This window comes from Anopheles nili, chromosome 3 (assembly GCF_943737925.1).
Source record: "Anopheles nili chromosome 3, idAnoNiliSN_F5_01, whole genome shotgun sequence".
NCBI lineage: Eukaryota > Metazoa > Arthropoda > Insecta > Diptera > Culicidae > Anopheles > Anopheles nili.
The window spans coordinates 50498225-50521247 of NC_071292.1; the positions used below are offsets into that span (position 1 = coordinate 50498225).

Below are 23023 nucleotides of genomic sequence, written 5' to 3' on the forward strand. Positions count from 1 at the left end.
GTTTGTTTGCTATCCCCCGTCCAAGCCCTTCCCGGATCGAGGATCGAGCAGTTCCTGTTCCTATTAGTGTATAGAGAAGCGAATACGAGACGCACGGAGTATGCACAAAGATCGAACTGGAAAGTGAATTGTGTATAAGATTATAGAACAAGAACGGGTGCGAGATAGAGAGAGAGAGAGAGAGAGAGAGAGAGAGAGAGAGAAAGAGAGAAAGAGATCGAAAGTACAAGAGTATGAAAGTGTTTGGAACTCCTCTTTCTCCTCTATTAAAGTTTGATTTTTGCAAAAACCCTTCAAGCGTGGGGGGGCCCAAAAAAATGGTGGCTACAAGGGGGGTGGGTTGTGCCTTCCTAAAATCCTTTCGTTTTTTTTTTCGCCGCATTCCCACCTTCCCGGAACTAGCGGAAAGCGGGCAGAGAGGGTTTGTTTGATCCCGTGAGTCCTTGTCAGCGTTTTTCGGTAGCAGCTTTTCTCTTTCGCTCGCTCGATACGCCCCTGCTTTTATGTACAAATCGTTTAAACGTGTGCAAGGCCAGCTCTAAGCGCTTGCTAATATCGTCATTACTCTAGCTAGTGCAAAAGTGGGAACAAAACGGGCGAGCCAACCCCGGGGAGTTGGTTCCTCGCTGCCAAAAAAGGCAAAGCGTTTTCCTTAGCGTGGTTGCTAACTCACAGAAAGACTGCGTCTTTCTGCCTCTTGTGATGGGAAATTTGGGGGCCTTACGCGGAAATGTACAGCCTTACGTGCTAAACGCTCGCGCCTACCCAGCGGTCACTTTCCCCCTTACAAAAGCTAGCTCTCGTTTTACTTACTCTATCCTAAATCGCATTCGTTCGCGCGTATCTGAGTGTTTTGTTGTTGCATTCTTCGACACCCTCTCTCTCTCTCTCGCTTTCTCTCTTGCATTGATTAAATTACTCTTACACTCTAGCCCACGCCCCTGACACGGTTTCAAGTTTCGCTTTTTAAAGTGGCATTTTGATTTACGTTCACGCTTACAATAGTAGTGTACAACACGTCGTTCCCGCGTTCTGCTCTGTTTTGTTTGTTTGTTCTCTCCGTTTATGTACAATGTCGATACAGAAAATAATACATACAAATTGGCTACCAACAAGCGGCGTACTCCCACACACACACACCCTCCCGGTACAGCTCCCCCCACTGTGAATTGTCTATCGTTCGGGGAAAACGAATAAAAATGCACCGCGCCACACGCACGCACGCGTACAACCAGCAAAACCGGAAGCAGCAAAAGCGCATTCCCGCACTGCATATGAGAGGGTTTCTCCAGGCGCGATCGGCGTTCGGTTCCGTTTCCTTTTTTTTGTACTTGTGTGTTGCTGCTTAGATGTGCATGTCGAATCGCTCTCACAAGATACCGTTCGTGATGTACTGGTAGCCATCGTACAGCTTGGTCGAGAGTGAGTTCAGCGAGTCCTGGATCAGCTGTTCCACCTTCCGTTCGAGCTCCTGCTCGGTTAGGTTCATGTGGAACCGATTGCGCAGGTTGCGTACCGTGCCCGAGCAGCCGTTCTTGAAGCAGGGCAGTTGGGAACCTGTGTGAGAAGAGCGAAAAAAAGGACCCTGCATTAGCGAATCTCGACGCCTTTATGGGGACTCGTGCTCTCGGTGGAAAGTAACGTACTGCTTCGCATGACTTCGACGATGTTGATGATCCGGTCCATGTGCTTGCGGGCGGCTTTCAACCCATCCAGCAGCAGGTACTTGAACTCGCAGTACAACTCCGACTCGGGACCGCCCATCACGTCCACGAACTCGGGCGTCAGCTTGAACGGGGATTGCTCGAAACCTGGCAAAGAAAAGCGAACTCCGTTAGTCGTCGTGAAACTGAGCGCTTGGAGCTTTTGCCTTGAACTTACCGAGATTTTTGGGCGATATGCTCAAGATAAAGCCAAAGTCGATGTGAATCAGATGGCCATCGGAATGCAGCAGGATGTTTCCGTTGTGTCTGCGTGGAGGTGACATGCAAAAAAAGCAATGTTACGTGAATTGAAAGGCCATCTTTAAATGCACCGATAAACGAGAGAAGAGGGTTCCACTTACCGATCTTTCACCTGCAACAGGTAAGATATCAGGCAGTAGGCGGCACAGGAATGCATAAAGTTCCGTTGCGCCCGGCGGAACGCAACCGAGTCGACATCACCGTACTCGTCGATGAAGTAGTCCTTCAGGCTTTTGTTCGAGTTCTTCTTGATCTGGTGCAGCGAGACCGTGTTGACGATCGTTTCGATCAACCCGGAATCGTTCGACAGGCAAACGATCCGGTACGGGCGCACCCAAAGACCGACCTTTTCTTCCTCCCAGATAAGCTTGAACATCTACGGAGGAAGTGGACAACGAAAGAGAGATTATTCGTGGAACCGCACACGAAAGTGTCGCTGATCGATGCACTTACCTGCAGAAGTTGGGTGGCCATCAGCTCCTGGCGCAAATCGTCACCGCACTTGACGATCGCGGACAGAAGCTTCCAGTTTTGCAGGTGCCCGTAGGGTGACGATTCTCGGATTTGTTTCTCCTTTTCGTGCCACGGTTCCTGTGAGAGAAAAACAAAAAAAAACCAATCAAATGAACAACGAACAACGCCACGAATTTTGAGGTTACGTACCTTTAGCGCTGCAGCGGAAGGATCCGACGGATCGTTGCTGAAAGGTTTCGCATTTTCCGTGTTCAGATTGGCACAGTGACGTTTCTTGACCTCCCCGATGTTGAACAGTGTCGGTGTGTCTGGAAAGAAATCGACCGGGTTTTTCAGTATCGTCCACTTCTACCACTCAGCGGGCTCAATCAAACTGCAACTTACGATGCTCACGCGAGTCGTACGAATCGATCGAGAACTGCGATATTGCGTCCCGATCACTCGACATCTTGGTGAGGCTCAGATATTGCGCCGTAATCTCATCATCCTCCTGCGACCACACATCATCCTCCGTCAGGCCAAGCTCCATCATGCTGCCACCGCCACCACCATTCTCCACCGAACACTCGGACAGCTTGCTGTGCCGGTTTCTCGTCACTATCATCGAACTGGCCACAACCGTTGACGGCACCGATTCCACCGTCGGTGGTGCTTCCGATACCGGTTCATCGATCGGATGACTCTGACCACCTTCCACCTTCGACAGGCAGCTCGTTTCAGTCTTATTGGGGTTGCAATCGAGCGCATTCAGCCCGCTGCTGCTCATGCTGCTATCCAACCGTTCTTCGCTCTTCGTATGCCGCAACGTTGGCATCAGCTTCGGGATGACGGGCGACGTGTAGATGTCGTGCACCTCGACCACCTCCACGTAGATGATGTACGGCGTTTTATCCTTCGAGTTGAGCACGGCCGTCTTCTCTTCGGTGATGCGCACCACGTGATGCGGTGTTTCCGAGTGCAGTGGCAACCAAACCCGCGCCGGGAGGTTCTTGTTGATCAGATTCAGCAGGATGCGCAAGCGGGACGTCTTCTCGATCTTCGTCTGCAGGCAGGTGAGCATTTTGCCGATGTCGATCAGCGCCTTCATGAACTCTTTCTCGGGTGCTAGCTTTGGGGCACCGCAAGAGCACACCGTCTGTTGGCCAAGAAGATCGTTCACCGTGCCACGGACGGATTCGAAACACACGCATCCATTGTCGAAGGCACGACCCGTGCTTAGATCTCCCAGGCACACTGGCGTTCGATTGCTCGGTCCCGGAAGGCCAGCCGTCGGTGCTGGATGTAGGATGTTATGCTGCAGGTGTACGGGATGATGATGCTGTGCCAGCAAACCCATCATACCGGTGGCGTCCGATTGCGAACGATGGTGCGTTTTACGCACAGCCGAAAGTGCAGGATGAGCGTGCAGAACCGGATCAGTAGCTCCCGGTGGTAGCGCATCAACACCACCACCACTGGCAACCGGAACAGCAGCAGCAGCAGCATTCGTGGCCAATTTCACGCGCTCCCGCTTGGGATACAACTCCCGCAGCAAGCTTAGGTGCTTGCGTATGTTGTTGCTCGCGCTGCTCAGCATCTCCGTGTTGAAGTTGTACGCCTCCAGCAGCCAGACGCACTTGAGCGAAAAGTCCACCGACTGCCGGCAGCGGTACACGAGGTACGGATCGAGCACCTCGGACAGCTCCTCGATCTGCATGTACATTACGATCAGCTGCGGAATGTACAGGTCCACCTCGCCGTCCGGGAAGCTGAATATCTTGTTCCCGATGAAGCTCAGCACGCCGGGCTCTTTCGAGTAGAACAGATAATGGACGGCAAAGTGGATGTTGAAGACGGGCGATTCGAAGAAGCGCAACAACCCGCTCTGTCCCGTTCGTTCCGTGCGGATTTGTGATTCCTCGCGGGGACCACAGCTCGCGCAGGATGATGGTGTGGCCGCGCTGATTATCGCTGCCACGGCAACTCCCGGCACCACTTTGAGTGACGCCGTCGAGGACGATTTCGATAGCGATGGTTTGGGAATGGCGAGCTGTTGCTGGGCACTTTCCGTCGATGAGGACGTTACGTCGGATTCCATCGAGCATGAGGGTGTCATCGTCGTTGTTGGTGTTACCGCACTACTACTGCTTTGCTGCTGTTGCTGGTTGTGGTGATGTTTGCTGCTACTGCTGCTTCTCGCAAACATGCTGCCAAACTCGCGCTTTCGCACAATATCCGTCGGGGACTTTACCACCGCCGTCGCAACCGTCGTCCCACTTGCAGTCAGCGTACCTGCCGCTCCACTGCCCACTGTCGCAGTGCCTGCATCCTCCCCCGACGAGGTGGCCGCTTGCTTTTCCCGCTGTTTCGCGTGCTTCTTTTCGTGATTATCGATGATGCTTTGAGCCGTTCGGAAGATCGCGTTCTTCGTCGCACCGAAGAAGTTCCGGAACATCACCTCGTTCTTTTGGTCCGCTTTCGGGGTTTCCCCAGGTTTTGGTGTCCCGGCCGCCGGAACCGCGTCTCCGGAACATGCGGCAACAACCGCCGTTGGCACGATGAGCGAACCCGGAAGGGCGTTGGTCGGTGTGGTTAAGCTTTTCGCCTCACCCACGATCGGTGTCGGGGTGTCCTGCGCATGCAGCAACTCATCGCGCTCGAGCTGCTCGACACTTTCCGTTCGAGCCGGCGGCGTGGTGTCCTCGTAATCGATCGGAATGAAGAGCTTTTCAAGCATGATGGCGGCGCGGGTCATATTTTGCTGCCGGTATCGCATTTTATCGCTGACCGGGCCTACATTCGAGCCACCTGCCGTTAGGGTGGCTTGCTGGGACTGTAATTCGACGCTTCCGTCCAGCGACTCTCCATCTGCACCCCCGTTTGGGTCCTCTTTCGTCGTCGGTTCCATCGATGACGGATAGAAGCACAGATCGGATTGTAGCATTCGGTACTCCTCGTCCATGGACGTGGTCTCTAGGATCTCGATGCATTCTTCCTCCGACGGATCGATTTCGCCCGAATCTAGGCTTTCTCGTGACCGACGAATACGCGTCAGCGATGTGTGGTCTGGTTCCGAACCGCAAATGATGCCTGCAAGTGCCACAAAGCAAACGGATTAGAATGGTTCTCAACCTAACAATGTCAACGCCAAGAGAGAGAGCGTGTACTCACCCGAATCATCCGACCCGAGACTAGTCAGATCTTCACGCTTTTTGCTGTCACTGTCCTTCGAGATCGAACCAACGATCGTTTCTGCGTCCGTGGGTAGGTTTCCCTTCAGTGTCCTTAACGCGGCACCTGCTGGAGGTTGAAGAATAAACCCTGTACTTCAGTAACCAGAGGGTACCTTGCTTCAATCGGTTCTTACCTTGCTCGAGAAGATCGAGTTTTCTGCTTATCTGTTGCCTACTGGGCTGATGGTGGTGTGTATTGCTTACGGATGTGCCAGCAGCCGCGGTCATATTGGTGGCTTTTCTCGCACAGTCAACGATCGATTTGGCGGAGGACGCTGAGGTTCCGCGGCCACTATTGCTGGGTGTATTGGTCGGGTTGGTGGACGAGGATTGGATGATTTTGCTGCACATCGTGCCGCTCAGGATGCCGTTCGTGCAGTGTAGGGTATTTTCCGATTCCGCACTCGGGGAGGATACCTCGACCTGGGGGTGGAAAAACAGCGCAATTTTTCTGTAAGTCACAGTTCCGGCTTCGTATATTTGGGCATTTTACCTCCGGTATTCGCTGCAATGCGCTATCTAAACTTCGATTACGATGATGCTGGGTCATGTTGATGCGATTGTTTGTCACCTGCGACACAGGAGGTAAGAGAATTCCCATTGATCTGGAATGGAAGAGAAAAGCCGGAAAAGCATATGTTACAAAAATATTCTCTTTACGAACAACTTAATACAAGAATGTGGTGAAATTTTACAATAAAACTCACGTCTGTCGGTTTCTCATATCAGGAACGAGATCCCTTCTCGAAGGAAATGCACCAAAATTATTGAAATCATGAAGGAAGCGCAATATGAAAGGTTTCACCGTACTAAAAACCTTCCATATCAAACCCAAACGTGAAGATTACGGACCCTTTTGCGAACAATCATTCGGGTATCCAATCCGTCTACCAACGAAAGAACACACCATCTTAACAGTGGTGCGAAAAAAAGGGGATAACTTAGGGACGAGATTCGCAATCAGGAATCCACGAAGGAGCTAGACGTTTGACCTTCATTTGCGCACACATGCGGTCCAATCGTAAACCGTCGCTCAGGACGATGATATCCAGCGCACATAATGTATCACCATTTCGGCGGGGGAATCGTAAAAGAAATACACCCAACTTGAGCAGTATATGCCTTCCAATTTGCTAATGCTGATGTGTTACAAGGCGAGAAAAAAAATCCCCCAGGCAGTAAAGAGCCAACAAGCTTACGTGTATAACCAAACACGCTACGACCGTTTAGGTGATCATGTCTGGAAGACTGCGGATATATCAGTCACATGCCAGAAAATGATCCACCAGCTGGAGAGCAACAACATCTCTCGCCCCACATGATCTAGGCTCCATACCCCTAAAGGTATTGCTCAATATTTGTGACATTATCCCTGGGGCAATGCCGAAACGCCTTGTCAAATGTGATTTGATGCAGCTGCATCCCACGCCCTAACAGAAAAGGGGTACCACCGTTGGATGCTTCTTTCTCCCTTCAACGATGCAGCGCGTGTGTGACGACGCACCGACATTTCGACCCTGAGGGCGCATAAATCATTGTTCTGAAAATAGAACCCCATTGGGCGAAGGGACGCGAAAAGAAAAAGAGACTCGCCCTCGATGACAAGGGAGGGCAGCAGCTCACATTAGTTGGCTTCCGCGTGAGATGACGAACTGCTGGTTCGTCACGGTCATCCCGCTGCACAGTTCGTTGCCCCAAAGAGGGTGACGAGGTGATCGCGAGATGGAAAAGTCCCTGCCTGCATTTAAAAAGGGCCCCGAAAGAAGTGAAGCGTTGGATGCTGAACGCGCAAGAATTTCTCTCCGATGTTTGCTTATTTACGCCCTCAACCCCGTTGGGAATGCTTGGCGATTTGGAAACGAGTTAAACACTGATTTATTGCAGTTTTCTGGTATTTTTCCGAACGTAAATTCCACACCGGCGGTGTTGCGCTTCGGTTCAACTTCACTTTCCAGCGTAAAGCCTTGAAGCAACGCAACGTTGCGATAATATGCACATCACATGAAGGACACCCCGTGTGTGTGTGTGTTCTGTTCCGATAAAGCACAGACTCTTGCGGAATGTGAGTTACATCACCAAAGTCACCAGTTCACTAGAATACCTGTTCGAGACTGGGAGAATCCCACACCACTGGCTCAAACGAGGGGGTTGGTATCGTAAGCTAATACTTGTAATCGATCGGTGTAAATATTCGCAACAAAAAAACAACCGATCCAATGCCAGGACGGGGAGTTGCGCGCGCGCTCAAAAGATCAGATCGATGGGCGATGCATTACACATCGATTGGCCAAGAAATTCAAACCCTTCTGCGAGGACGGGAAGGCAAGTTGCGGCCCAGATTCTTTCCGGTTGGGCCTTTCAAGCCCGCAAAACCGGTTCCAAGTCGCACAACAGACCAGCACTGTGTGGTGCAGAAAGGCACTTCGAGGTTATGCAAGCAAAAAAAATAAATGCGCACCCTTCGGACTTCAGTAAGTGTCCGGGAGACGTGTCGTGTGCGAGAGATATTAAGCAGCAAATGTGTCCAATATACGCTGCTGTCTTCTGAACAAACGCTCCCAGGTGCATACAGACAGACCCGGTGGTGTCGTCCTGCGGGAAAATCGAACCTCGGTGTTCTTGTCACACCTCCGTCTATGTTGGAGGTTGGCATACATCCCCCTTCCATCATACCTAAGGGATCGCGATTGGACGGTTTTAAGCGACACAAAACGAACAGCTGCAGGCTTGCTTGGGGGTCGTTTGAGCACAAAATTCGCTCCTGTCAAAAAAGGGGACTTTTCATCTCGAAACGACGGGCGTTAGAGCGTTTGACCCGCTTTCAAGGCGAGACCAAATAATCCCTTCATAAACTTCATGAACTGTGTACCCGCAAATCATTTCTGGTGTCCATGTGCGAGAAGAAGTACACCAAAACGAGCAGCTTCAACTGATCTAGCTGCCGGTAAAATAAGACGCGTACGAGATGATGGATGTGCAAACGGTTAGTTGCCGTTGGTCAACGTCTAAATATGCAATCGAAAACGACAGCTTCTTAAAGGCATACTGCAGGTGTTGGAAGGTGCTGCGTAGCAAGCAAACACAGGCTTATTGCCGCATCTGGCAAGTGGGAAAGTAAAGATCCCCCAAAGCACCATCGTGCAGAAATTGCATTCCAAACCAGCGGCGAGTGTGTGAATCCAATAAAACGCACCAAACGGTAGGCAAGAAGACACACGTGCGACGATCAAGTGCTGAGATAATTCGCAAATTGACGCGCAAAAAGGCAAATTACGCCAAGCAAGCAAGCAAGTCGGTTCTTCCCAAAATGAAGCAAGCCCTTGCCCAGCGTTGCTTGGGTGCTTCTGGTGGAATAATATACAGCCGCGCACATGTGTGCGAAATGTGGAGCATTATTTTGACTGACAATTCGGGTTGTTTAAGGGCACGTGCACGAGATGATGATGTTTAATCCACCGGCATCAAATTGCAGCCTGTGCTAGTTGCTAGGAATTGTTAGCTGGAAGAGATGTGTGGTCGCTGCTGGTGAATGGTTACTAATTTTACAGCAAAATCCCCGCCACAAAATTCCCGGGGAAATCGTTTTATTCTCCAGCAGCAATCTCATACGCCCACCCGCTTACCGAAAATCAGTTTCCTTGATTCATTCCCTCCCAAAGCGCCGGAGTTTCATGTTCCCAAGGGAACACTTCATTATTTGTGGCGCGTTCTAAGCCAACCATGGAATTGCGCGCTGTTTGGAAGTTTTGATTTATACATCCATATCTTAGCTGTTAGCGCGGGCGAGAGTTGTCTCGTCTATCACGTAGAGGCTTCGCTGACTCGCTCTTCTTCCTCCGGACCGATGGAAGTCTTAACAACCTCCCTCAATCCAACCTGACGCTGGCTCTGCCATGCTTGAGTGCCATGCAGCGTTCGTTTTGTGGCAAACAAATTTTCTCACGAAATGCCGCATTTGCAAGGATTCGTACACATCCGTCGTGCAAGCGGACGCCCGTGACTGAGTTTCCCATCGCTTGAAATCGACCGCCCTTGATGTTTTACTACCCCTTCTCCAGGGAAACTCTTTTCCGGTGATAATTTATAATGCATGCCGAGAACCTCGTGTGCCTAGTGGGGTTTCGTACGTTTCGTGGTTCCCATCAACCCCCGGGAAGGCTCCTTCTCCGTTGACAAGCAGGATATATATTTTCAAGGTTTGGTTCGAAAATATGTACCCACCATCGGCTGCCTTGTGGTGAAGCTTTTGGAACTATGTCTCTCATCCTCAGAATACCTTTGTTTGCACCTTATCCGGCAAACTCAACAAAACCGATTCGCGGGGTGGTTTCGATTTGTTTGCTCTGCTTGTAAAATTGATTTTTCTCTCTTGCAGCTACTAGCTTATTACGCCTGCGAATTCCATGCGAATGAATCACATTTTCCACTATGTTTCGGTGTGAAGTTTTGGTTCAAAGAATTTAGGTTATCCCGCACAAATAAGCTGCGAACAAACGGCCGACAATCCACTTCAGCTAAAGCCACCCAGGACATGTATGGAGGGGGAACTGTTCTAGAGCAAGGATGAATAAAACATGAGCTTGGATTTCTAGCAGCATCTTCCGAGATTCGCATTTGTCTGACGGCAATGTGTTCGTTATTTTATGGAGAGCTTTTCGCCCAAAAAAAAACTCCCGGTCTTTGGCCGCTCAAATCCAATGGTTTGTGAGAGCCTGATAAGCATCTTCTATAAGCCGTGGAGAAGAAGAAAAAAAGAAACACAACCATATTTGCGTATCTCGCATCCCATCGTCGGGACATATCGATCCGTATGTCCAATTTACATGTGCAAGACTACTAATAGAAGAGAATGCTGATTTCTTTTTCTTGGCTCGTAAAGTGAGACCTACACTTCCAACAGATACTTTGTTTGTGTTTCTACAAATCTAACTACACCATACTATTGGTAATGCAAATTCCATCATTGCTGTTGCAAAAAAAAAACCGGCTCCTTATCACGTTGCGAGGAATTAAAGCTTACTTTATCACTTGACTCGAAAACCCGTCCCAAGATGGGGATGCTGATTATTTTCTCTCCGCCATTCCGGAATGTAATTAAACAGACGCACAAAACTGGAAGCGTTCGGTTGATGTAAGGCCTCCCACGACGAGCCACGGTGAGGGTGAATTTCTCCACCTCCACATGTGGGCCACACATGTGAGCGAAACATACAGCCACACAAACCATGATGCGAAGGCGCATGAGGGCACGTGGAACTTGGCTGCGTCAAAACGTGCCGCAACCGTCGACATCCCATTGATCAGGCTAACATATGGACCTGGGAGGCTTTGGTGGGACAGCGAATGGAAGGTTCGTTTGTACGAAAAAAAAAGGCAAAAGAAAAAACCCACCAAAGAAAAAAAGCGTTCTATTCTATTCCGGCCCCAAGCCGACGGTTGTCGTCATCTGCTTAGGCCGTGTATGCATATCTTCTTAATTTACTCTGAAAATGGACACGTTGCGGTAGGCGAATATGAGCGGTAGAGTCGCGTTTTGCGTGGCCTTTTTTTTTTTGAGGCCATTAGGAAAAGAACCCGTGCTTTGTGTGGTGCGATGAAAAGACACGTTTAATAGGTCGCCATTGCGTTCCACGAAGTTTCGTATTGAAATTACAGCTGACATTTCACTGTCACGATGATGAATGTGGCGCGTGCCAGTTGGGCGACCCTACGCATAGAATCATTCATTAATTAAAGCCACCTTCGTTATTCTTATCAACGCGCGTTGGCTGTACCGCGAATACCACGGTCTTTCTAATGCTTTCATCCTGGATTAATACACATACGCAAAGCATTGGTCAAGGACCTTCGTGGTATCTGATTTTGACCGTTGGCCGTTATCGGGCGTGGGTGGGTGGATCAAACAGAGGGCTGAATCATCGGCACACCTTGTACGCGCGATAAAGTATTCGTATGTGAGGAATATGTCACTCTCACGCGAAACAATTCTCCACGGAACACAGTGAAAAAACCCCGAACAGGGAAACAAACAACGGCGTGGCTTTTAGGCAGTTGATTATTCTATGAAAAAGGCGGCCGGTTTCAACGCAGGTTCGACAATTTGGAAAGGCATTTGGAATGGCTTCGTCTTTGTCAATTAAGCGAATGTTTTTGCACGGAATAATGAAAACAGACTCACTGAAGCGATAGCCAAAAATAGTAAAAAAAATAGATATTGGAATGCTTCAACTATTGAGCGTCTATTGGATTGAGGAAATGCATTCCAATGTGATTTAGGGTATACAATTATGCATAGTTTTTTTTAATAGCTCAAACGGAGCGAAACAAAACAACAGAATGGAACAAACAACCTGCACTGTTGATAAAAAAGAATTATACAGCGCGTTCTAAGCCAAAGCAGGGGTAAATATTCGCAAACACCACCAATAATTTCTCGTCAGATTAATGTGGGAAAATCCCAACAGGGACTCCAACGCAAATTCCGAGGGTGAAACCCAATAAAAGTAGGCTAAGGAATATACACACTTATCAGGCGTATCATCGCGCACGTCATGATAACACCCTGATTACCCGCCCAGTCTAATCCCTTTCCTCATCGAAGGTGGTGTTGACCGTAAAATTACCATTCTCCCGCCTGAAAGGCAGCTTTTGAGTGTGACCAGCCATTCGTGGCACAACAGAGACATAATAAACACAACCTGCATCTGAATTGGTGCGTCAAACCACCACCGTGTTTTGGGGCGTTTTTTTTCCCCATTCTCGTCATCGGTTGCAATGTGGATGATATCTTCAACAACATCAACACCCGCACCCTGCTGCAGATGGAGAGAGAGAGAGAGAGAGAGAGAGAGAGAGAGAGAGAGAGAGTTTTGCCTTGACGTTGACGTTGGCGTACCTGTGATGAGCTTTGACAGTCCTGATCCCTGACCCGGGCTCCATCGTTCAGCGGATGCACGTTTGACAGTTACCACCCGAAATGTGGAAATCTAGTAGGCGGGTTTTCCATTCACGGATACGCTACGAACGGACCTCGTTACGCTACGTGTGTGCGTTACGAGGCGTGACAAGCGCGTTATCCGCTCTGATGAACACGACCAGCCAGCCAAAGTAGTCCTGCACGACGATCTAGTTCTGTAGGCCAAGGGAATCCCGCATTTTGTGGAACACGCTACTGTGTGTACAACCAACACCAAACGGGGCGACTCTTTTTTTACGGTCTCGCCGAATCGAAAGGGAAAACCCCCACACACATGGCTTAAGCCCATGCGGGCACCTGTTTCCCGAGCGCGAAAGAAAACAGCGAGCCGGAAATGGAACACAACACTCCACCCTTGTGGTGTTTTTTTGCACACTCACACCCACACACACACATTCACCGAAAAGCGCACCTCCAAACACACGCAAGAGATTCGCGTTTTCATCCACGGCGGTACTGTCCGTTCACGGCTTTTCCGCGAGATGGAGGCGGCATTTTCCAACTGACTGAAAGCACCACCACCACCGCCAGATTGCAACAATCGCGGAGGTGTTGGAGGCTGGGAGGAGGGGTTTTTGGGTTGTGGAAGAAAACCCGCAACACACCACCCACCGCCCTTGTGTAGGGCGAACGACGAAACACGCACGAAACAGCACAGTACAAAATTGAACAACGTTTGGAAAACGACGACGTTAAGCTTGTGTGGTGGCACCAATACCACCAGCCCAGCAACGTGAAGCGCGTACGGCCGCGAGCCACTAATAATACGGTTGTGGATTTTCTAAGGGCAAGAGAGAGAGAGAGAGAGAGAGAGAGAGAAAGAGAACGGTTTCACCTCACGCAACACCGCGATGGAGAAAAAAAAACAGTAACCCAACAACAACAGGTGATCGAATAGCTGGAAGCTGCGCTATAAGTTTTTCACTGTGGGGCGATTGAAAGATGCAAGACGAGGTCACCCCACCACTTGGTAGTGGCTGGTTGTTGTTGTAAGAGAAGAAGACACAAATTCCATCACCGCACACACCGCGAAGGACAATTACCACAAACCCCTGTCTAACGGGGATGCTGCTGTTGATGCTGGTGTTGCGTTATCATTCCTGCAGCCTTACAACACTCACTCTTTGTGACGCGAAACCACCAATAAGCAAATTATTCTACACCCATTGCGGTAACGAAACCGTCAGCGCACAAACTACCTGTTACACTCGCAGCAGGACACCAGCGTTAGACGTTCGCGTTCGCTATCAGCACACACGTTACACGATCGTTATCAGGCGTTATCGTCATTCCGTGAATTGAACGTCTCGGTTTGGACGTTACGAAACGCAAACAGACGACACGTTTTGACACTCGCACTCGCTGAGGAACTAATTTTCCGTTGGTTCGTTGGTCCGTTGGTCAAGAAAACTTAAACGTCCGGTAAGGCAAGGACGCACGTTTGGACATTCGTCTTATCACTCGCAACAAACGTAACGCGGGCGCAAAGTGAACTGATTCCACGCAACGACGGCCATCAAATGAAGTGGCCGAGATGTGGGTGTGCGAGCGCTATACGTTGCTCTTACGTGCATTCGACTCTCTCTCTCTCTCTCTCTCTCTCTCTCTCTCTCTCTCTCTCTCTCTGGCTGCTTCGCTTGCTAGCATTTTCTGAACAACCCCCTTGTGGGGGTGTGGAAAACACACAACCCTCAACGCGGTGCCCGTGGAGAAGCTTCGCGATATGATGGCCAAAACATGCCGCCTGCAACACCAATACGCACGCAATGCATCCGACGTGGTTGTGGCTCGCAATTTCTAGCCGCGTTGTTGCTGGTTGTGCATTTTTTGTTGTGTGTGAATCCATCGCGTAGAGATTCGTAAGGTTTCTCCAGCATGAGGCGAGTGGGGGAGGCATCAATTGTCGAGCGTGGTAAGGAAAAGAGGAAAAATCCAACGGTATACCACACCTTCGCCGGCTCCCACCTGCCCCCAAACGTGAGTTTTTCTTCCGCCGATGAACCGTAACCATGTTACGGCAACAACACCACGCTTGGGGCCAATGATTTATGGTTGGTTGGTTGGTTGGGTGCTGTGGTGCAACAGAATTTCCTTCGCTGTATCAATGTGTGGTGTGGCCCCCGGAAGAGCTTCAATAGCGTAAAGGACGTAAGGTGAGCTAGTTTTAAGGACGCACAGGTATATTGAACCTGCTGTGTTAGCTTAATCGAACGAATAAAGGTGCTAGCGCCAAACGAAGCGCAACAAGCAACACGCGAAAGGTGCGAATTGTTTGGCTAACTGTGCGTTTTTCTAAACGTCCACGAGCAGGGTAATACTGCTGACGCATGTCACCAGTTCGCCGCCCCACAACACAAGCAGAGTGTGAACACTCTTACAGATAAGGGAAGTCCAAGTGGATCTTTCTGACGTTGGCAGCACGCTGGCCGGAACCAGACGTTGCCAACTGGGGAGAGTTATTCATCAATGGGAGGCGGAAATAGAAAAATGCTATCAAAAAAATGAACCACCGAGCACAATTGGCTCGATTTGGTTACGTTTTTTCGATTGTTTGGTGGTTACGAAAGTGCGGTTGAATCGCGAGAAACACCTTCTGCGTGGAGATCTTAACACATCAGATACCAATTCGAGTACCATCTTCAATTAAGCTGGAATAAAACCCCGAGTGTTGGGGGTTTTTCCGCATCCTGCCGACAACAATTGTGACAGTGTTGGAAGTGGCCTTGAAATTCATAGCAAAACGATGCAATGGAAGCTTCTTCTGCAAAAGTGCAACGATGCAGGGAGATTGGAACTGCAACACGCTTCGGTACGGACCACGAAAGCGAAACGGACTTTCCCCAATCTAAGAAAACCCTACCCCGCAAAGATATAAAACGAAAGGTACCAACCGAGATAATAAGCAAGAAAGTAAAATTTGATTCAATTAAAAATGTATCCCCCAAAGGTATCACCACAGGCTGTGTGGTAAGCCGTTGGGTGTCTCTTAAATATCGATTTATCAAATTCCCTGCACCGATCTAAGTCAAGAAAAGATAATCTTTTCCAGTGTATTGTGGCTTCGGAACGGCACACTTTGCTGGATAAATGATTTGGTACGATTCAATAATAATCATATTTTCTTATCTCGTTTTCTCCTCGCTCTGAATATCGCGTTTCCGTTGCACGTCCGATACTGCTTCGGAAAATGCAATGTACGCTTCTCTGGTTATATCGTTTCGATCGAATCGCAAACCGGGCGTTTGCCTTTGTTAGGTCGCATGCAGAAGCTCCAGGTTTAGCTCTGGCAGACGCTTTTGCCGCGTCTTGGAAAGGGGATTACGTTTATGGCTAAGTATCCGGGTGCTGTTTGAGGGAAATGAAGCGAACAACGGATACCGGAGTCGATAATATGCTCGTTTCAAACCAGCAGCAGCAAATAGTTCACATCATCACACTAAGAATACATCCCCTTCCTGATCATTTCCCTCGGTGAATATGGCCTTAAAATCTTGCAGTGCGTCATGTAACGATTTATGGTGCCCTTTTTGCCCCATTCGAACGTGCCCGCGATAAACGAGATAATCGCGTACCATAAACTCTGTACATCATTTACTATAATTTTCACTTACATTGCTGGCCCTGACACGTCTCTCGAAACATCACGAGATTGGCTTTGTTTGAAGCGTAAGCTACTCTTCAGGAAATAAATCACTGTACCAAAGCAGATCCTCATAGAACACACACACACACACGATCCCCCGGGAGTCAATGCATTGTGTGCACTGCATCTTCATGATCTTGTGAATGATTGAGTGGGGAGGAAAGTTTTCCAGCACACTTGCTAACATGTTTTCCCAACTCGCCAAACTAGCGTCTACTTCACCACACAAGAGAGTGTTCTTCAGGCGCCATTGTCTAGGGCCAAACCGAAGAAAGTAGCTAGAGGCTTGCCGGCATTACAAATGGCGGTTGTCCGCCGGAAACCATGGTAAGCAATTAAAACTTTCCGTAAACATTACGGCTCCAGCACACACGTTCAAAGGCAGACGTCTTTTTTGCACCAATAGACGGAATTCGCGCTGAAGGAGTAAGACGCCTGCTTTGAAATCGGTGCAAGCAAACATTTGGCCATATTCGCACCCAGCCCTTACACCTTTTGAGGACGGTTGTAAAGGCGGCGAAAGATTGTAGGGTTGTTAACGATGCAATGGAGGCAACAAAATGCAACCTCTTGGGAACGGAGTGCTTTTTTTTGCTAGCTGATAAAGTGTTGCAGAATAAGATACCATTTATCGAAGCATGGTTTCTGCATGTACACGAAGTGGAGAGTTTATCAAAAACGGCGGCATTTGTAAGAAGTTTATTGCTAATTAGTCATATTTTCAGACTGAGCACTGCACTAACAACCTCTTGCTAAAGACATCAATACTACACAGAACAGCTTTCTTGATGTTGCCGAAATTTCATTAAACTTCTTATATTTTTAGACATCGCAAAGACAAGCAGATCTTATGCAAACAAAGATCAAATTTGCACAAGGACGTGAAACGTGGACAAACATGAAAGCTTTTTCCCATTTCTACGCTACACTCTGACGATATGTGTGATCGAAAGTGTGAAAGGGAAAGCAACAGCGCTACAAATGCATCCATGGTTGACAGGCCAATTTCATGGATGCATGCTGCGCATAATAAGGAAGACACAATTAGCTTTCCCCCTTCACTAATTGCTAGATGCCCTCTGTCTGGTATTGTGTGACCGGAAACGTTCGCCAACACAGACATATCATATCGCGCTCTCACTCCCTCGATCCCGTTGATGTGGTTAAATAATATTTATTCAAAAAAGCTTTCAGCTTTCTATTGGCGCGGATGAAAAATTGAATCACCCAAAAGTGATTAATAATGCATTTCCATTTCGTTAACGAAACTCGTCCGGAGGCTAAGAGGATCGTTAGAATGTTAATGGAAGCATTTCGTTGGACGAAAATTGAATCCGCTCCAGCGTTGGAATCGTCACAAACACGCCGTTTCGTTTGATCCGCTTTCCACCGCGGCTGACGACGGTGCAAGACGTACAACGCATCGTTTGTGCTGATCCCCGTTCAGAATGATTTATGATTTATGTGTTTCCTGTTTCTGATAGCCCCCAAATCTACAAGCCTTCGGGAGAGCCCTTAAATCAGGCAGCCCAATGATTCTCAGTCAATTCTTTGCAATCCGAATTGCCGGCTAAAGGCAAAAAGGAAACTTGAGGGGTTTTTCCTCTCCCCAGCTAACAACCGCTATATAGATAAAAGCTTACAATTGCCGTTAGTTCCTTGGAACGGAAAGATTTTCTTATCATATTTCACCGTCTTATCTGTCACCAAAACGGGAAATAGTGCGCCCTGTCGTTGATAGTCTCCGTAGATAACATCGCAGCAGGGCATGGCTGCAACTGCGCCGTTGACCACAGCAAACTTTGCATCTCAGCTCGCACTCGCGGGAATAATAAATTATAATAAACACCCACCGCCACAGTGCATAACGCTGCCCTCAGATGGAAAGTTAAAGCCCCGTGCAACACATTTAGAGCCCTTTAGAGGACCGGCATTCGACGGTATATTGGTCCATTAGATCGCCATAAATTGTGCTTTAGTGTGCTCGCATCGTTAGCGTTAGGCGCACAGCAGTATGTTCCGTTTTGGGAGTGAGAGGGAGGACATTTAGAATCATCCCACGAGCCAACACGTGTGAATGCAAGCGAATGGTAGTTTGTAATATTAATTAAATGGCCCTTAATCAACAAACACGCAGGGGGTGGGCAGGCATATGCATATTTCCACTATCTATTCCAACGTAAAACAGTCAAAGTTTTCTTCTCAAAAATTTAGGCCACACTCCGCTGCCAAGAATTCCAATCACAATCCGATTATCGAATCACACAGACCACCAGACATCAGGCACGAAGTTTAGGTCTTAGGTCGAATCACGACACTGTCGATTCCCACCAGCAGTTTCGTTCGAATAAACGTTCGTTAGGTTAGATCACCTCATAAATTATCGTCTTATTGCACACGGCTGTAGCCCTAGGGTAAACAATCTTAACCGTAACAAACAGTAGCGGCCAGAAAAAGGCACCATTCACCCCTGGGGTGAGCTTAAATTCTTGCTGTGTACGCAAGTTGCACATTACTATAGAATCGTGTCTGGGAGAAGCAGACAGAAAGCAGCATCTGTTTCATCTGGTCTGGTTTAGAATCGATAGCTTATACGTGCTTTTAGAGCGCTTTCCATCTTTGATGGCGATGTCTGGACGTCCGACACAATCCCCAAGCTACTGTTGAACTTCTGCAAGATCACCACGGCAATGTGCAATGCTTCTGCCTGGGAGGATTAATTTTGGACACCAGCAGGCAAGACTTGCAACACACGGTTACCCCGGGTTAGATTCATGGTAGGTGTCTCCAGTGGTGCAGTCTAATAGCACCGATTGGTCAACTCGACGTACGAGCCCACGTTGACTTCGTGAGGTTCCCCTTCCAGTGGAAAATTGCAACATTGCGACTCGGCAAGAAACAACCACTCCTAGGGGTCGTAAAAAGGCTAAGCTCTCTAACAAACGAGGCTTCCTCACAGACCACCGCATTTCGTGCACATGTTTGGCAATCATTCGATGTTGTTCCACGAGACAAACGCATCCTCGCGGCACTTGGTTCACGCGACCAATTAACAAGTAGCTATGTGGCTTTCTGTCGGTTCTACCGTTGACCGGCACACGAGCAGGTTTGCGCCTATTTTGGACATTACCAGAGCGCTTAAAACCTGGCGGACATGTGATGCAAACATACAGTCAACTTCTCGACGGCACGCGACATGTGTGTCTCCAGTTTCTTTACGGACTCGGCACACGTTTCGACACAGAAAAGCGTGTCCTTTTACGCACGGCGACGGATATCCGCCGACGTTCTTGATTTCACGTTATGTGCTCCCACCTGTGCTTCGGGGTTTGGATTTATTATCGATTTGCTTTAATTAAATTAACTCGGGACTCCACACGGGCGTCACGAGCGAATGGAGCAACTCCCTTTGCGGCGGTGGGCCAGCAGGCTCGTGGCTCGCTTTATGACCTTACGGTGACCTTTATCGCTCCGGTAGGAGCCGATAATAATCAGGCGATCGGTTGGGTGTGGTGTTGCGGCCATAACTCAGCCGAAGGAGTGTCCTGGCAAAGCTCGCCTTAGCTGCTAGAGTGCGCGAAACCAGGTGTCCTCTTAGGAAATGGGATTTTTTTCTCTCGTTTTCGCTTCATTCCAACTAATCCTTTCCTCGTGCTATATGAGACACACGCGCGCTTTATTGTTCTGTGTCTCCGTTCCCTTGCGCGGGACACACTTCCGGACTCTAGCCCTCGGGGTCGTTGGTCTTCTACGTGGTAGTAGATAAAAGCCAACCTATTAATGCATTCCACTCACGTATCACGCATCATGCCTTGCGATGCCTCAATCCGGCGACATTGGATAACGGCAATGGTGGCCAACAATTTGCCATTCGTGGCCACTCTCTCTCCCCCGAGGGGGAGGGATCGAAAACAAAATGTGCAAAGTAATGGAATAAATCGGAAACGAAACCGAGTGGCTTTCAATCTTCCATCGGTTTTGTGTGGCTGGTTTGGAGGCCTTTTGCGACCTATACGAGCACCTCATGAGGAGAACACAGGGACCATCACGTGCGAACGGAGAATAGCACTTCCTCATCACGGATAGGAAACTTCTTCTCACAGCACACATCGGGAGGAAGTGCTACGCAAATGAAGTGATGTCACATTTACACCCAGCGCTGCGAACGTGCCTGAAAAGGCTCGAAGGCTGGGCACAATAGGCTAATAATTAGTCATGTTTAATAATTCACTATGTAAGAGACGCCAAAGCGGCCAAAGAGTCTCGTGCGCTGGGGATCCTCCCGAAACATACACAACATGGTTGGGAATTAAATTTTAACGATCAGCAACAAACGCTACAGCGCTTAAATGCACAGCAAAAAATAACACCTATTAAATTTGTCCGCTCGTGCGATTTTTTTTGCAGCTCAACTACATAAAAATGACAGCACAGCTGGACGCAACAAAGACAAAAAAAAAGGAATGCCAGATCACGAACCCAAACGACACCAAAACAAACAGCAAAGCGCCAGATTCGTGAACAACTTTCGAAACACCAGCCCACACACAGCACGCGGGAGTCAGCAGCTTCGCGCGCCAGTGGGCTTTGCTGAAGGAAAAAAATATATATATCCCGCATGTAGTGTCTATAAATGGTCAATAAATCTGAGTAATACGGGGCGGCACCGCGTGCAAGTGGGAACAAAATCCGTCCTTGCCATTTGCAAAAGCGACACTCTGGCGCCCCCGTTTAAAACAGCCGTGTGAGTGGCAAATGCAGGTTACAACACACAAAAAAAAAGCTGAATGCATTGAAAAAGTGCAGCACGAGTAATAAAATACGATCGGAATATTATTCCGAATTTATTGGCTGAGGGGTAGAAGCCGTTGACATCATGCACAATCGGTAATCGTACACAAATTGTATTGCACCAGCTGACAAATTTCATGTGAAATGTTATGTGGAGCAATAAAACAGCTCGACACGGTGAATTATCAAAGCAAAAGCTAGGTATTACTCATTTGAAAGGGGTTTTTTTCACATTAACTTTGGTGTCGCTTATTTCTAACCGGGGGGTCAAGCCTAATTGAACACTAAACGATAATTTTATATACGCTCAGGGCATGGTCGTATAATTCCCCCTAGAATATAGCCCATAAACAGGGTACTTTGAAGTACCACTATTTGTCTTTGAAGCACAGATTTCAGATCAAAAAGAGGGGAAAACGCTTGAACAGTCCTTGAGCAAGCAGAAGGTGAAGGACATGGAGTTTTCTATCTTTATGAGGATTGTTTGCACATCGATATCATGCAGGTGTGTGGAATCGCTCCAATATCTACACCGCATGCTTTGAGGGTTTCCTTCATATTCAAGTGCTATTTGAAGAACCTATTCTAGGTCAAAGTTATGATAAATTCTGAGAATGACGCTGATATCGAGCACAGGTTTATCAAGTACACTCAAAACGTCCGTATGCAAAACGTTCAAAACATGTAGGTGATTAAAGAGTTATGTTTGACTTACCTAAAATCTAAACTAAGATTCCTTTGGTGCGTTGAAAGTCTCGTCTTTGGCGGTGGCATTCCGGACGATCCGCCATTCGCGTTTGGCCCAGTGCGACCATGGACAGAGGGCATGCTGCTGGCGGTAAGGTTGCTGCTTCCACCGCCACAACTATTGCTCAGACTAAGCCTGGGTTTGTGGAACCGAGGTGGCATAGCGGCAATGGAGAAACCCGCCCCACTAGACGCCAACCCATCCGAAGAAGCGGAAGCCCCCGAAGGAGGTTTGATTGCGAGCGGTGCTGGTGTTGCACCATTGTCTGAGGTGGAGATGCTCTTCAACTTAGGCAACAGCCCACTGTTATCACTGCTGTTGGTGCCACTAGCTACTATTGCTCCTCTACTGCTACTTTTACTACTGCACGCACTATCACTCGGCGTTGTGTCGGAACTACTCAGCATGGAAGTCAGTTGTGTCTGTGGGTGTTGCTGAACTACATGATGATGATCAACCTGATCGATGCTTACGATCCGATTGCCACCACCGTTCATCAGCAGACCGTTGGAAACGTCGACAGATGGGCCTACTAACGGACCTGACGTTCCAAGACACTGCTGCTGTTCATCCAGCTCGTGGTTCATCGGACTCTGGACGGGAGTGGTCGCAACGGAGCTGTCCTCCGGAGTGACTACCGGAGCCACCTCGAGTGAGCCATCGAGTACGACGAGGTTGTTGTTGCGATTGGTGCAGCTAATCTCACGGATGTGGCGCAGCTTTTCGTAGCTGCTGTTGGGCGGATGATCGGCCACCGCTGGTCGGTGGGTTTTGATGTTGAGCAGCAGTTTCGAGGAAGTCGTCGATGCGGGTGTGGACGATTTGGTGCTCACAACGGTGCCGTTGGTGAGGACCAACCCATTCCCGGGATGGTGATCATGGTTACCGGCAACCGTACCGGTAACGATGCCGTTGGAGTTTGATCCTGACGTCGCCGTCGCCGCCGCCGAAGACGACGATCCCGACGACGAAGACTTAAATGCGGAGAATACGGAATTCATCTTTGGTACTGGCCCGTGCTGGGGGGAACCGCCGTAGCGGAAGTGAACGAAGCCGTGGCCGTTTTCTGGCCGCACCGGCAAAGGCCCTTCACTTCGTGGAGGTGACGACGGATGCACACACGTTCCTTTCGCTCATAAAATGCAACCCACCGCCAGTATCGCCATCGTTCGATTCATCCGCGCACCGGTGGATCGAAGACGTGGACGGACCGGT

The 23023-nt window shown here is 48.9% G+C and overlaps 1 protein-coding gene across 1 annotated transcript; it reads right to left on the bottom strand.

Annotated features, from left to right (window-relative positions):
* Positions 1–1109: 1109 nt before the first annotated feature.
* LOC128723574 (phosphatidylinositol 4-kinase beta) lies at positions 1110–21880 on the bottom strand. Its single transcript, XM_053817330.1, has 11 exons — positions 21776–21880; positions 6144–6255; positions 5785–6073; positions 5589–5714; positions 2823–5507; positions 2628–2746; positions 2418–2555; positions 2066–2340; positions 1882–1970; positions 1647–1811; positions 1110–1557 (listed from the first exon to the last, which is right to left on the bottom strand). The coding sequence occupies exons 1-11, from the start codon at positions 21832–21834 to the stop codon at positions 1370–1372; spliced, it is 4245 nt and encodes a 1414-aa protein (XP_053673305.1). The 5' UTR covers positions 21835–21880; the 3' UTR covers positions 1110–1369.
* Positions 21881–23023: the final 1143 nt, after the last annotated feature.